The sequence below is a fragment of the Salminus brasiliensis genome, chromosome 1, assembly GCF_030463535.1.
Source record: "Salminus brasiliensis chromosome 1, fSalBra1.hap2, whole genome shotgun sequence".
Lineage (NCBI taxonomy): Eukaryota > Metazoa > Chordata > Actinopteri > Characiformes > Bryconidae > Salminus > Salminus brasiliensis.
The window spans coordinates 9,397,004-9,413,446 of NC_132878.1; the positions used below are offsets into that span (position 1 = coordinate 9,397,004).

The 16,443-nt window shown below is 44.1% G+C and overlaps 1 protein-coding gene across 7 annotated transcripts in view; it reads right to left on the reverse strand.

Moving 5' to 3' along the window:
• ncor1 (nuclear receptor corepressor 1) overlaps window positions 1-16,443 on the reverse strand; it is a 111,861-nt gene that overhangs the window by 63,829 nt on the left and 31,589 nt on the right. For all 7 annotated transcript variants that reach the window (XM_072659734.1, XM_072659742.1, XM_072659980.1 and 4 more), the window contains exons 9-14: window positions 13,990-14,056; window positions 9,892-10,064; window positions 6,690-6,780; window positions 5,257-5,435; window positions 2,521-2,575; window positions 983-1,084 (exon numbers count right to left, since the gene is read on the reverse strand). In XM_072659734.1, the coding sequence (XP_072515835.1) occupies window positions 983-1,084; window positions 2,521-2,575; window positions 5,257-5,435; window positions 6,690-6,780; window positions 9,892-10,064; window positions 13,990-14,056 (667 nt within the window). The remainder of the gene's footprint in view (window positions 1-982; window positions 1,085-2,520; window positions 2,576-5,256; window positions 5,436-6,689; window positions 6,781-9,891; window positions 10,065-13,989; window positions 14,057-16,443) is intronic.

Here is a 16,443-nt window from a genome sequence, read left to right on the forward strand (position 1 = left end):
TAAGTTATTCTGCAGCTGCTTTTTTTTTAGGATGCTACATAATGTTGCTTAAAACTTAGAAACCAACACAGGGTCAAAATTATTCATACACCCACTTAGATTATTAGGACAGCCAACTACTGTACTCTCCAAAAAGCTTCACTGCTGCCAACCTTAGTAGAGAGTTTCCTCAAGTTTACTTAAGTTTACTCAAGACCACATGAATAAGCCAGATGCCAGCTGTAGGAATGTTCTGTGGACAGATGAATCCAAAAAACTAGAATATTTGCAGAGTGAGAGGAGTGAGAGATTGGCTACATTCATCTGTTAACCAAAGGAGAATCACAGACGGTTGTTTTTTTCGGACCAAGCCATCAATCTGAAGCATTCCCATGCACTGAATAAATATCTCTTGGTTAAACATCAGCGTAACTGGATGATTTGCTAGAGTGCAGTCATGAGAATGACAGCTACTCCTCTAGCTTCGTGTTGTCCAGTCAAACCATAATGGCCTTGAGAATCGAGGAAAATGTTGATTGCTGAATAAAACAGTGCTGACTGCTGAATAAAACATAGGAGACTGACAGCTGGAATGAAGAGGGATTTAAAAAATGCATGTCATGTTTGTGTTTGTGGGTTTTTTGCTTTATGCTTCTGCTTTTTTCAAACAGGGAGCACCAGACATGCAAACAGAGAACACACTTAATGTGAAAACCCTGCTGATTGCTGGAAGGAGTGAACTGAGGTGAAGTAGAAGGACCAGTCAGACGGAGGGGTAGACAGGAAAATCTCTGTGCAGCATCAAAACCACCACAGAGTACAAAAGAGAGGGAGGAAACAGACAGACAGAGACAGAGAAAGACAGAGAGAGACAGAGAGAGAGAGAGAGAGAGAGAGAGAGAGAGAGACTGCCAAAACCAGACATCTACAGCACAACATGGCACATGCCACTGACCGAGACAGACACACACGATTTGGACACCGGCTGCTGCTTGTAACTTACCTGGTTCCTCCGTCGGCGGCTGCCGTAGTTGCGTCGGACCAGCGTCTTGTAGTTCTGGCTCTTCTTGGTCAAGTAGTAGTACAGTACACAATCCGAGACGCACTGGAGGGTGGAGATGGGGAGAGAGAGAAGAGTGAGATATCTAGGACGCATAACAAATAAATAATAATAATAATAATAATAATAATAATAAAGCTAGCAGGCCTAGCTTAGCCAGACCGCTAATGTAACTACTGCAAATGAGGAACACCGTGTGCTAGCTAGACGGCTACGGTTACAGAAAATCCTCCTTATTTGATCTGATCTTTATGTATAACCAGTTATCTATGATTAAGGGATTAGTGGGAGAGCAGTGGTGCCTCCTAATAGCAGCAAGTCATCTGTTGTTGCGTTTAGCGTTGAAACAGTGGTCCACTTTGTTCTTTGTGGTTCCTGCAGCCACAGCAAACACACATCACTAATATAGCTATGCTGCCTACACTGCATAATGACCCTTAAAACTCTCCAGCAGGCACATTTCAACAATGGGGAGCGAGGCGGTCAGTTTAGGACAGTGACCATTTGGGATCACTCAGCAGTCTCCCAATAATTCCCGATAATTGCTTTTATTGAACCAACAATGACCGCAACGTTAGCATCCAATCAGAACACATTATATCCATATGTTTGTGAAAACCCATTTTTCCTAATGAATGCAGACACTGATGTGCTTATGCGCACACACACACACAGCTTGTCTAGTCCCTGTAGAGAAGTACTGCCAATAGAATAGGACTCTCTGGAGCAGACAGACATGAACCTATTGGGCCCCATGATGCCTAATGCCTTATGTGGGCTTTGGAGGGGTATAAAGACCCCCCAGCATTGATCTGTGGAGCAGCAGCAGAACTAGAAAAGTAGTGTTCCCTGGACTGATGGTGCAGTGGTCAGAACCCATCAAAAGTGCTCCAAGCATGGACAACCAGCGAACCAGTAACAGGGTAACGGTCGCCCATGAGCTCACTGATGCTTACGGAGGCCCCACCTTCACTACTTACAGGACCTCAAGGATCTGCTGCAAGCCATCATCTTGGTGCTTGATACCAGAGGACACGCCTTGATGGGTCAGATCCATTTTTGAGGTACGAGGGGGGACCCTACATAATATTAAGCTGGTTTTAATGTTATGGCAGATCTGTGTATATCTTCACATATATTGCATACTTTTAGTTGCTCTCTAAATACAACATGACTAAATACGTCTGCTGCAGATAAACAGGGGCAACTCGCTCTTCCAGGCATGTTTAGTGCTGGTTTACAAGTTTCATCTCTGATCACCATGCTCATTGGTTTCTGAGCCCATCTGCTGTCAAATCCATATCATGTGTCACATACCGACGTACCGGCCATTTCTAAGTTCAACAAGTTCAAATCAATGATCTATCTACAATGGATATGGGGCTGAGAGCGGTTGGTGGGTGCTCTATTTGTACGTGTGTGTGTCGGAGAGCACGCTGCCACAGACAGGAAGCCTGCCCACAGAGAACGGAAGCACTCACCTTTCGCTCTAGATAAGAGGCGATCAGGCCAAAGTTCTTCGGGTGCTGCACGAACCTAGAAAACAAACAATGAGTGAGAGGGGATTTTGTTTTACACCGCCCCCAACTGAACACAAGGAACACAAAGCAAGCAATAGGTGACATTCACTACAAAGCATCCAGGCAGAGGATAAAAATAATTAGTGTGTGAAAGCATGGGAGCCCCCATCAGGGTCATGTCCAGGATGTTCATCTGGCACAAACTTTCTACGAGTCAACGACTTTTCTACAGAACCCCCAACAGGGTCAAAAATCATGTATGCCATCGTCTCCACTCTCTGTTCCAGCTTAGGAGCCCCAACTCGTTTACCAGCATCTTGGCTCAAAGGACTAAGAAACTTCATATGGATTCTGTAGAGTCATTAGCCAGAAATGCTGTTCGCCTTCCACGCGATGCCGGCAGAACGGAGCAGCGTGGTAAAAGGAGAAACGGAAGCTTCCATGTGGTCGGAGGATTCGGGAGCTGCTGCTGGCTGGATACACTCTATTCACTGTTTCACATGCATGACCGTAGCTGTAGTCTGCACAAGAGTGGTGGTGACCCCACAGGACAACTGCTGCATGAAGATCCAGTTCCAAAGAAAATACACTATCTTAGTTGGACGTAAGATTTAGGCACCCTGGGCCAAATTCTGCATTTTTGATTTTTGGGTAAGTAGTGAGTAGTAAGTAGCTAACTAAGCAACTTCATAAAGCAAATAAAGTAATCAAGGCCTACAGAGCACTGCTTGTGTGCTGGTGAGAGTGATGGAGCACTGTTCAACTGTGCAGCTTTGCTTGCACAAACAACCTTAAGAGTGATGAAAACACATTACCCGTGCATTCCAGTGTTTGGTGGTATCCAATTTTTTCATACCGTTATATCGTCTCAAAATAATGCTGCTGTATACAGTATTACCAGGAAGGACAAAACAAAAACAAAAACAAAAAAAAAAACCTGAAAAATGACCAAATACAACGCTCAGTTTGCTGACAGGGTGACAAAGTGAACACTGAAATCAGACAGAAATCCCGCTTCTAAACATTTAGATGAGAATGGCTCCAATTGAGCGACTGTTAATGAACATAGTTTTGGATCTGTAGCCCACTTGCTAAGCTAGTCTTAGCTCGACTACAGCTCCACAGGGTATCAGTTACTAACTGCTGAGCTAGCGACAAAAGTGTTGACTATACAAACTCCAGCCTGAGAGCGAAGTCAAGCGAGTGGGCGAGAGGAGGCCAGTTCTGCTGTGTTTGGACCATGTTCAAGGTAACTGAGGTTGAAATTACACACGTTTCGAGGATGGGGCAGTGGTGGATCAGTGGTTAGAGCCCCAGGTTATTGATGACAGGGTTGTGGGTTCGATACCCGGGCTCAGCAAGCTGCCACTGTTGGGCCCTTGAGCAAGGCCCTTCACCCTCTCTAGTGCAGTGACCGATACTTGCACCTTCACCTTAAAGCCTGCGGCTGCGCTCCCTTAAATGCACGTAGGTGAGGGAGTGAACTTTAGTCAAATAAGTACTCTTTGACCATAATCAGCAAAGGAGTGGTAATTTGGATGATCTGCATTTCATGAAGAAAGACCATCTTGCCAATTGTGACAAACTGTTCAGCTAGACGACTCCGTCATCTCTCAGAACATCTCTCAGAACCTTTTGCAACTAGTGTGAGAAAACTACAGCTACAGCTTTCAGCTCCAAAAAATTAGCAAGCTGCGATTTCTGCCAAAGGGGCAGAATTACATACTGACTCTAATGCGTCTGCAACTGCAATGGCCACATTGATTACTGTTATTTTTTTATTTTTCTTATGTAATGAAAGACAAAGTAATGGTGCATTAGACATCTACATCAGTGTATTCAGCTACATTAAGGTTCACCCACTGCTGACATGCAAGTTTTAATAGTGTTTATAAAAAGCTCTGGCAATAGAATAGGACCAGCACTGGGCTGTAGCCATGGGACTGCATTCTCTGGAGTGTCTGAACACTATCGTATACCTTCAGGATGAGTCAGAGTGGTGTTTGTGATCCAGCATTAGTGCCTTTGTGTCCAAACTAGATGTTGGTATGTTTGCTATGGGGATTTGGTTGAGTTCAAAGACTTCTCAGAAGGGTTGAGGCCGTTACTGCAACCAATCACGGCCAAACTCTCTATTTATATCCCTGATAAAGTGGATAAGGTATCTACTCAAGTTAAAGCATCTACAGCTAGTCTCCAGAATGTAGATTAGACCTGGTCCTGGACTAAACTGGGGTGTTAATGGTGAATTGGCACTGAAAAGATTGTAAGTCTTGGCTGAAAAAGCTTGGCTTAATCTGGTTCTGGCCTACTAAGGCCTGTTGTAGCAATCCATGGCAAGAGGTCAACAAGGGCACAGCTTAGTTCAATCCCTGGTGATGCCACAGCCATTCACTAATGCAGCATCTAGATGCTAGCTTTCACCCTCCCAGCACTGGTTGCACTGTGAGATGAGGGTTAGAATTGGCAATCACTAAAATTAATAGAATAATAAATAAAGGACATAAAGGAAGAAAATAACAAGACCTAGAGGTGAAACAGAAAGACCAGTTCAGAATCATCAACAGCTGCCACTCCTCTATGCCAGTAGAGCACATCCATGGTTGATTGACAATGGAATGTAAAATAACCAGGTAGACTCCTAAAACCACAGATAAAGCTCTGGCTTGCATGACTGCGCTCTTCGCAGAAACTCACTTCTCTTTAAAGATCTCCTTCTCGTGCTCGGTCCAGACGTTCATGAACTGGCGGGACTTGTAGACCTTCATGGGGTCATCCATGAGCCCGTTCATATTGATGAACTTCACGCGCCGCTGCTCCGAGTCATACATCATGGGAGGAATGACTGACAGCTGCCTCATCTGCTTCTCGTTGTTCTGGTGGGTGGATGGAGGGAAGGAACCAGAGATAAAACAGTAATAAGAAACAAATAACACAAAGTTCTGCCACATGTGTCCCAGGACATTTTGCTGCAGTGTTAGAATCGTAGCCTGGCTGCAGTTCGGGTGTAAATCTCAGCGTTTAAAATACTATTTGCTTTGATTACAGTGAGACACAATGTCAGATTATTTTGGTATGGAAAAAAAAGATTATAATCCTTTACTGTTTAAATAATCCATTATAATCAAGTCTAACAATCCAAACTCATGAATGCAGTAGAGTTTTGCACATTTTGGGTAGCCAATTACCCAACCCACTCATCAGTACTCTCCCCAATCACATGTAATACTCCCAAAACTTGAAGGGGTAGGACTGACACCTGACACCACCTCTCTTGTACCCAGCTCAGCATCACACTGGGGAGAGAGAGCCACCAACCCATCTAGAGAGAGCGAGGTAAATTGCTCTCAGGCTGGCAGGAAGCATAACCCGGGATTCGACCCAGTGATCCTTACGTCATGGTGGCAGCAACTTAGTCAGCTAAATCACAAAGCAGCCTCTACATGTGTTCCTTTTTAACTGGCTGCTGTTTTTTGACAAATTTTAGGACGTAATTTGGCTACATTGCAGCTAGGCCACTCCAAAACCTGTATTTTGTTTCTTTTGAGCTGTTCAGAGATGGACTTGCTTGTGTGCTTCAGATCACCGTCCTGCTGCCTAACCCAACTGCACCTGAGCTTTAGGTCACAAACTGACAGCACATTTGCAAAACAAATTCTGGTATTTCTGAGAGTCAAAGTCTGACTCTCAGAAATACCAGAATTAGATATTGTGCATCATGAATATGGCCCAGCTCCAACTCAACCAATGAGCCTCTTATTCTTAAACTAAATACATTGGGACAAACGTTAACGTGGGCTGCAAAACATTAGTGGTAATGGTAACTAGTGTAGGAAACTGCAATCATGGACCAAGACTAGTACATTTTTCACATTTTGATAATATGAATCTGACAGTTGTTTAATTTAATCAGGAATCGACCAACAGAAATGCACAAAAATTACTCTTTGTACTCTTGACTTCCATTAAACGTTAAGAGAGTTAAGAAAAAGCTACAGGCTGGAGATGAGGCAGTGTCTGAATAGACAGAGTATGCATCCCTTTCACTCTCAGCCACAGTCTGAAAACGAGTACGATAAGAGGCACCAGTGATTTCAGGCTGTATATGGGTGGGCTTATCAGGCACCTACCTCCTGTTCCGACAGGCCGTCTATTATCTCTGAAATCTCGTGCTCGCTCCTCGCTATGGTGGCAGACAGCCCCGTCCCTCTCTGGCCCACTCTGAAATACAAGGAGAAAGGTGAAGAAGTTAACAGGAGGGTTGTGTGTGGGGTGGGCTGTCAAAACAGGTGGAGGGGGTGGGGGAGAAGGGAAACACAAAACACAGCTAAGAGGCCAGTATCAGAAGTGTGGTCTTTTCTGAAGAGTTCTCAGCACCACTTCACTTTAAATTATAAAGAGGCTTTTGTGTTTTAAGGAGACATTAAGTGACAAACAGGGGCTTTCTGGGGCTTTCCACAACGCTCTGCCCCTATGCCCCTCCATTCACTCCCTCAGTTTCTGTAGGCTTTCACCTTTGCCTCTAAAAACAAGAACAAACTAACTAGACTTCCAGCGACGCAAAAATAAAAGCCTTTGAAGTGTCCGTCGTCGGAGAACCACAGCCAGCAGCCCGCTATTTCCCAACTTCCCCAAAGACTGTTCCGGATGTATCAGGCTTCTCAAGACACAAGTTCTGAGAAAAAGCTGCTATGTGTGAGGGGATGCATGCCTCTGCCTCTCTGCACAGTGGGCACACAGGTAACTGACAGTACCTGCAGGATGGGGGTCAGTGAATGAATGGGCGGAAGTGAGGCCTACTAACAGCAGAGAAAACAAACAACCACAGAGACGGGAAAAGGGGCCGATTCCAGAGTTCCGGGAAAAAACAAAAAAGCCTGCCGCTGGCTGATGAACAAGCTGGTAAAGACAATAAATAAAAAGGTCAAAGCATCACGGACAGGCATACAGGCACTATAAATAAGTACTGGCACCTTCCACTTCTCAAATGTTTATCACATTTAAAGCAACATTACGTAGCATTTCTAGCTTAAAAATACCAGCTTTACAATCACTGATGCTCCACTGACTGTAAAATGGTAAAAGTGTCGTAGTGTTATCGTTGCTACTCCGGGCTCTGCACACTGCTAAATGGGAGCAAGACATTCAGTGGAATTTTGGCCCATTCTTCTTTGCCAAATTGTAGGACGGAAAGTTTAAGTTTGAATTGTTGGTTTCTCAGGACTATGGACATCTCAGGACTATGACTAGGCCACTCCAAAAACCTGTATTTTTTCTTTTGAGCTGTTCAGAGATGGACTTGCTTGTGAGCTTCAGATCACCGTCCTGCTGCATAACCCAACTGCACCTGAGCTTTAGGTCACAAACTGACACAGACAGACATTCTCCTTCAGGATTTTCTGACGGAAAGCTGAATAATTGTTTTCATAAATTATGATTATTGTCCAGGTCCTGCAGAAGAAAGCAGTCAGAGACACTCACACTACTCTGCACGCAACTCTGCCTAGGGATCGTCTTATTGCGGAATTGCGGCAAGTGAGGCCTGCAGTTCTTTAGATGTTTGTCTGAGTTGGTTCTTGAATCTCACTGCGAGTCCGAGACTGGTAGATTTCTGTATTTGAATCTCTCTAAACGTAGCATCATGTGCTGCTTTTTGAGAACTTGCATCCTCGTCCATGTCGCCAGACAGGTTCTATTTAAGCCATGTTTAGATTCAGCAGGACTGCCAGTAATCATGCCTGGGCATGGCTAGTAGACTGGATCCAAATGTCAATAGAGGCAAGTGACATCACTAGCAGATGGGAGTCACTGCAGCCACGCCCACTGAGTGGCAAAAAGGCTGACTGTGTGGCAGCGGTAGTGTTCAGTGTAAATGCAGCTAAAATGTAAAAACAGGAAAGCGCTGTTGCGGCACCGACTATACAGATAGATTCACCAGGAATTCAGAGCCATTCTTTTACAGAACCGCGTGGAAGCTCACTGTTTGGTGACGTAATGCTCTGAGAACAAGTGGGGGGAAATAACATGCCCACTGTAGGATTTGGCAGTTTGCTACATTCGCTTAAAAGAGAACATAAGCAAAACCCAAATGAAGTGGAAAACACTCCTTAGGTCATTCACTTGACCTTGTGCTCTCAGATATGAGACTTTCTTCTCTAAACAGGTGTAATCTGAGCCTCAGTTAGCTAGACCTTCCCAACTAAACTGTACTGACGTACAGAGACCATTGGTTCTCTGGTATTTTGGTTGGAACGCTGTTGAATGATGCAGCCGCCATGTTGCAGAACGTTTTGCCGCACAGTCCTAATAAAGAGGGTGCGTTCCAGCGGGAATGGGAGGTCAACACAAACCCACTACTGACTTTGGTTAACTGGTTGATTTAGTATCCCCCCCCAATCGGTTTTAAATAAATCTTTATCTTCACTAAACTGAATGATCATTTAAAAGCTGCACTATGTCTAATCATGTTGTCTTTATCTTCTATAGAAATTAGTTGGATGATCCAAAGCGTGTAGACAGGACGACCATATTTACCGTTTGTGACAGACAGATGTTTTTATCCCATTCGTGCAGTGAACACACACACACACACACACACACACACACCAGTGAAAAGTGAGCACACCCGCCCAGAACGGCAGGCAGCCATTGCTGTGGCGCCCAGAGAGCAGAGAGGGTAAAGGGCCTTGCTCAAGAGCCCAACAGTGACAGCTTGCCAAGCCTGGATATCAAACCCACAACCCAGTCATCAATAGCCTGGAGCTCTAAACGCTGAGCCACCACTGCCCCAATATGACAAATATACAATAACAATAAAATAAAATTTGTAGGAATCCATATAGTGAGCCAGAGAGCTCACAGATATAAACGACCACAGTCAACAATTAATATTCAATTGTATCCTATTAACAAACAACCTTGGTTAAATTGTTAATGTCTGTCTAGTTACTGGAATTGGTCTAAAGCTCTGCCTGCTCTAGTGTGCTGTTGTCGTCTGCTCGGCTCTACAGTTCAGGGAAGCCCGAGAGCCTGTGTACCAGGAATCTCCCTGGCGGGACCTTTGACCTCGCCTCCGGCAGGCTCCTCACATCTTATTGGCCAGCTGCTGGCCAGCCTTTCATTTTCCCCCTTTTGGTGCTGCACATCTGTTTACACACACTGAGTTACATCACAGCAATCAATGACTGATACGCATCTGTGTGTGTGTGTGTTTGGTGGAAGTCCAACAAGACTGTACGTCCACAAAACGGTTCAGAGCCTGCCTATTTTTGCATTTCTTGGAAGCGATTAGGTAACACACAGAGAAGTCTGTATAAAAGTAATGAGGCTGACCTTTGGAAGCGTTCCTGCTGCTCGCGCTGTTTGCGGATCTCGGGGAACTGTCTCTCGTAGTACTCGCGTGTGCGGCTCTCCTTGGCTTTGCGCCGTGGGTTGTTCTCCATGCGTTCCACTTTCTTCTCCCATGCCTCCATCAGCTGGTCGTACCGCTGACAGATCTTCTGCTCCTGAGGAGACAAATAAACACGATTTCAGCCCAACTGTACTCTCATCAGGCAGTTTTCAGTCACACACCGACAGCTGAAAGCACCACACTCCCCTGCCCTTCCTGTAAAATAAAAAAGGTGCTACCAAGGGTTCTTTGAGCTGTGCCATAGAAGAACCACTTCAGGTCTGTGAAGAACCATGTCTCTCAGATTTTTCAGCCTTTTAAAAGGCTTTACAAAGTCAATGTAAAGGTCCTTCACACACTCCGCTCTTCTTTAAAAACCGGTACTTCTCAAACCGGTACAGCCCCTTGATAACACCCTTATTTTTAAGAGTATACTGGAGCTGGACTAGTTTTACCAGAGGAGTTTCTGCAATGCAATTTGGAAGGGATCCGACTGGTCAATTCGTACTGGATAAAAAAAGGATCCATGCCATTCCCTCCCCCTCCACTAGCCTGGACTGAAATGTCATAGCTCAGGCGTACACACCTGCATTAAGCGTCAGGCGCGACACCCAATAAAAATAACACAGCGCACAGTCATGTCTATTATCGGGTTTCATAATTACATTACTGTGTAGACAATCTGAACACGACAACTGCTGATGGAGTTCAGCATTCAGCAAACAGAAGACAATTGGCTGCAGAATGATAATTACACATTTAAAAAAATATAAATAATTACCCCCCCCCCACACACACACACACTTCATGTCAAAGACTTAAAGGTGAATCTGATTTCTCAACACATAAATAAACAGCCAAGACGTAAACACACTTATAACTGCTACGAGATGAGGACTCAGCCTTTTCACCAGGTCATAAACTGAGAACATTCAGTCACAATTCAGTCTACTAACTACACAATATGGACAAAAGTATTGGGACACCCGCTCATGCACCGTTTCTTCTGAAATCAAGGGTATTATGAAGAGTTGATCCTGCTTTTGTTGGAGTAACTGTCTCTACTGTACAGAGAGGAAAGCTTTCTTTTGAAGAAACACTGCTGTGATGCTGTGATTCAGCAACAAGCTGTTGGATGATCACCACCCCACCTCTTGCCCAAAACAACGGGATGGAGCACCGTCCATCGCCCCACTTTATACTCCTCTGGCCTACATCTGACAGACATGGTGCAAATGGGTTCATGTTGATCTTCTCCAGAGACTTATTCTACTGGAAAAAACTTATTTCTCTACAGGGACTAGCTGTGTGTGTGTATGCAGCTAAATGTATTCATTAGAAACGTTTGGACACATATATATATATATGTAGCAAATAACAAAAATGGCTAAATGGCTCAAAAAATCAAAGGGGTAAAATGTGCACTTATGAGAAGGTTTGGGCACTCCATAAGGCCCTGTCCCATTACTCGCACCCCCTCGTTTACGCATGCCTGCAAGATGTGCTAGTGGCATTGAAGGCGAATGTAAGAGGATATGCAAAAATCCAGAAGATGCTCTTAGTCTTCAGAGGATTAAGCAATGTAAGATATTTTCTGGCATATTTTTTACAGAGAGGACACTGGTGACAATCTAAAGCCAGTGTTTGTTAGCAACATTAGCCTAGCATCTTCCTTTCTAAACTAAAGCAGCACAGATATTAAGATTCAGATATTAACCAGGTCTAACCGGATCAGATTTGTGGTCGGTGTGAAGTCATAATTTATAGTCATAACCTCGTTGAACTTTTCCTTTAATGCAAACCACATCAAGTCAAACCACATCAGTGCAAACTATTAACACAACACACACCTTCTCTTCGGATCCGAAAGACGAGCAGAATACAGTGATAATTATTTGACCCAAATTATCACTTTCAGGCACCGATGAGTCTGAAACTCTTCACAATGGCACTTGTTATTCAGCATGAAGAATAAACAGACTAAAATAGGCTGCAACTGATATGCTTGGTAAAGTGCCAGTACAACAAGAGGGCGAGGAGGAGGAGGAGGAGAAGAAGAAGAAAGGAAGTGGGACGGGGAGTAAACAAGTGTGTGTATGTCTGCCTACAAACACTACAGTACATGGCTGACAATACGGCCTTGTACCCCCCCCCCTCCTCCCTCACTCTCCAAGCATTTCACCTTCCACTTGGCCTCTCTCCATAATCACCCCACCCTATTGTTCATGGTCCAAAGTGTCTGACCAGTACAGCGTACTACAGAGCAACTTGCACTACACCTTATATATATATACACACACACACGCATGCACGCACACACACACACACACACACACACCCACACCCCTCCACACCCCCTCTGTAGTCAAATGACTTCCACATGTGGTCTAGGAGGTATATTTAGCCCAGGCTTTATTGCACAGAGGAACACATCCACTGTACTCAGAGTCTGCCTACTCTGAAAGCTCAAGCAACAGGGTATGTGTGTGAGCAGGAGAGATAGTGCGAGGGGTTTTATCTACACTGGGCTACTCTACATGAAGCCAGACATCTATATATAGCCTGTTTAACCTTTATGGAGGGAGTGGCAGCATCACAGCACACCCTGCCATGACCTTTAAAGAGTCCAAGTCAAAGATACGACCTGGTTTTCACAGGCTGTCCTTGCTTTTTTTGATTTATAAGTGTCTGAAGTGTTGTGTAAACAGTGCTTAAGTTTCAAACCCCATCATTCCTCCCCCCAGTCCACGCAGCGCCCCATATCGGGAAATGAATAAGGAAAGCTGTACTTCCGATGACTTATTTTTGCAGGCGTCACTGCACAGTAGAACAGGGCACCATCAACACCACCACAGTATGCTGATCTCTCTTCAAGTCCTGCCATCAGCAGCCGGAGCCTGAGTAGGCACAAGTGGCCTCGCTCTCTGCGGATGGGTTGACCGATTGCTTCAATGTGATGCTGGTCAGCACGGCCGTCTGCTTGCCGATGCATCACAGCGGAGTATCTGGCACCTTCCTCCGAGCGTCTTGTTTGCCCGACGACATTGCGTAAGCGTTTTTAATTAAATTAACACAATCAAAGCATTTACCCATGTTCCATCCAGTAGTGTTAATTAAAACTAATCTAAATTATAAAAATAATCAAGGGCAAGATGATGTCAGATAGACATTCACATTTCAATTCATTTGAATCAGTTTCGATTAACTGCCCAGCACCTAGTGTGAGTGGATTTGATTATATTTTTATTGATCAAGACTGAAGTGTTTCTGGGGGTCATGAGTCTGTTAATTGACAATGTTTTATAATCTTTGAAATGATTCTCTGCTGTGGCCAATGTGGTGTTTGGCTTTTAAGCAGCGATGTTGTATACAGGGGACTTTGAGACGTGAGGTGAAGTGTGTCCCAATTGTGTTCTAAACTCCTAGACACCTTGAACGCTCACACCCTTTCACAACAAAAAAAAAAAAAAAGAAAAAAAAAAAAAGAAGTGCACTTTCAGGAGTGCATTAGGGCAAGAATTGGGACAGGACCTAAGACAGTATATTTGCCCGACAAACAGGATTAAACGGGAAAGGTTGGGGAGGCTGACACACACACACACACACAGACACACACACAGACACACACACAGACACACACACAGACACACACACAGACACGTCCCCTTTAAGTTACCAAGCTGAAGCTTCTGTCCAGGCTATTACGCAATAGCAGCAGTCAGGGAGAAATACCCATGGCGTCATTAAAACTGCAGCGTGTCCGCCCTGAATCCTAACGTCCCTGCATTACTCAAACCTACCTCGAACTGGACATTCCTAGGGCTCCTCATAAGGGTCATAAAAGCCCTGGGGTAAATGATGTCAGTGACCTCATGAAAGTCTTCTCCAGCCAGACTGTGTGCACGCACATCTGAAACGTAGCGCTTGTGTGCATCTTTTGTCCGCCCGCTCCTTAAGAGCATGTTCTGAGAGTGTTCTTGGAAGTTCCCCTCAAAGCCCTGGTAAGGGGAATACACACCCACGCACGTACACTCACTCACCCTCTGTTTGCGTGCATGGTTCCTCCGCTTGAAGAACAGAATCAACTTCTTCCTCATCACTTGATTTCTGAAGAGAAAACGAGAAGAAGAAAGAACACATTCACATGCGCTCATTCATGCATTCGGAGCAGACCTAAACAATGCTCTTACTGTATACAAGAAAAACCAACACTGTCTGGCCACCCTGCTGCCATGGAAACTGCATAACGTCAACAAAACGACATCGTTCATATCTCAAAATGTCATTAACATGTCGTGCTCTGGCCAACTAGAACACCCTGCCTAATTAACCCTCTTTTAAAACAGGATTTGTAGAAAAGCTGTAGCCTTGCAATCATCACACATCTGTTGTGTTAGTCCTCACTGAAGGCGACTGGGCTGGATTTCCCAAATGCATTTTAAGAGTAAAGATGATTCTTATAACGGTGTGAACACACACTCTCTTACCAGCCAAAATACTCTTAACACTGAACCCAGATCAGTAAGAACAGAGATAAGCATGATTAACTCTACTGATAAGAGTCAAGAGTGTACCTACTATAGGGCTGGAACAATGTTACAATGTGTTAGGAGTCTTGCCCAAGGACTCTTATTGGTGTAGCGCAGCATAGTCACCCAGCCACCCAGCCCTGGAATCGAACCCCAGTCTCCCACATGGTGTGGTAGCTCAGTGGCGGGTAGTGGTGTTGTCTGTTGTGCACAAAAGGCATCAGACTAACCAAGATTTGTTCCAACTAGGGTCAAATAGTCCTGTACAGGCAGGAATCACCAAAAGACATGTGATCCAACAGGTCATGATATTAATAACGCACTCCGAGGGTCACCATGACCAGAGGATCGCTAGTTTGAATCCTGGTCATGCTGCTAGCCATCAACTACTGGGACCCTGAGACAGCTCAATCAGCCTTGCTCTCTGCACTTTCTCCACACATCACAATGCTGGCCAGCACTGGCTCTGGCTGATTGGAAAGAATAAAAGGAGGCAGATCTTCCAGCTCCTGTGTGTCGTTTGCATTTGCCGTAGTCAGACACTAATAATTGCATGTTGCTTGGCTTAGCATTGCATGTTGCGAACTTGCTAACAACTTTAAAGCCCCTGTCTACTGGTTTTAAATATGCAATATCTAGGAGTCTCATATGGACACGGGCTGAGTGTAGAAAGGAGAAATCTTTAAGTCACTCAAACCTCAATCAGGGGTTCCACACATCTGCTACATTACAAACAGGCCGTGTCAAAATAAGAGAGGTCACTATTTTAAAAGAATAAAACACAATAAAAATGAGTTACCAATACAAACCTACAGACCATGTCAAAATAAAAGTCATGAATATAAACCAACAAACAGACCATGTCAATAATACAAAAACAGATCGTGTCACACTAAGAGTCACTAATACAAGCAAGGCAGAAACACAAAATCCTTTTTAAACTGAAAGCTAAAAAACACTGTCTCACATTTGCCTCTCTCTCTCTCTCTCTATATATATATATATATATATATATATATATATATATATATATATATATATATATATATATATATATATATATATATATATATATATAAAAAAGGAACCAAAAAAACCTGTGACTCTACAAATGTGATCTGATACACCACCACTTCCCTCAATGCACTGCAATACAACCCACATCTCTGCAATAAACCGTATAGTTTTACTGCTACTGAACACAGCTTATTGCTAGAGGTGGGTGATGCATAACTATTATATCTCGACCATTTACACAAGACAATATTTATTGCAATATTTTGATACACAGACCAGATGCAGCAGTAGCGGCAGATTCTTAAAAACTGCTACAGAAATATTCTCAGAGTTATACCCTCTGAAAATTGTGTTTGGGCAGGGTTCTTTAAGAACTGAAGATATCCACGACATGCCCAGAAAAGCATATTGTGCTTCACGATAACAAAGTTGATCACAATACGATCGAATAGTAATTTTGTCCACCCCAACTTAACACTACTGCAATACCCTCCTGTAACACACAGACCCACTCATACACCAGAGTTCATTTTATTTGTGTACGAGAGGAGGGCACCAAGATAAAGGTCTACTCTGGCTGACACAGTGCTCGCTCATGGAACTGATAAGAGTCCAGACAACCTGACCTTCACCTCACTGCACACACACACCTTTTCGCCTACGTTCATGAAAACACTCAACCAAACAGTAAAACACACATTCGTTCTGTTATCTATCTGTCCACATACATAAGCTCCGCCCTCTAAGACGGTAAACGAGTTCAGCATTTTGTGGCCTGGAGATGCAAACACTATGCAAGCTATGGAACCTGTGTATTATATCCTCACTGTCACACAAAAACCCTGAGTTTCTAAACTCTGTGTCCACTCACTGCCCACTATCAGACACTCCTACCTAGTAGGTCCACCTTGTAGATGTAAAGTCAGAGACTGAAGCTCATCTGCTCCT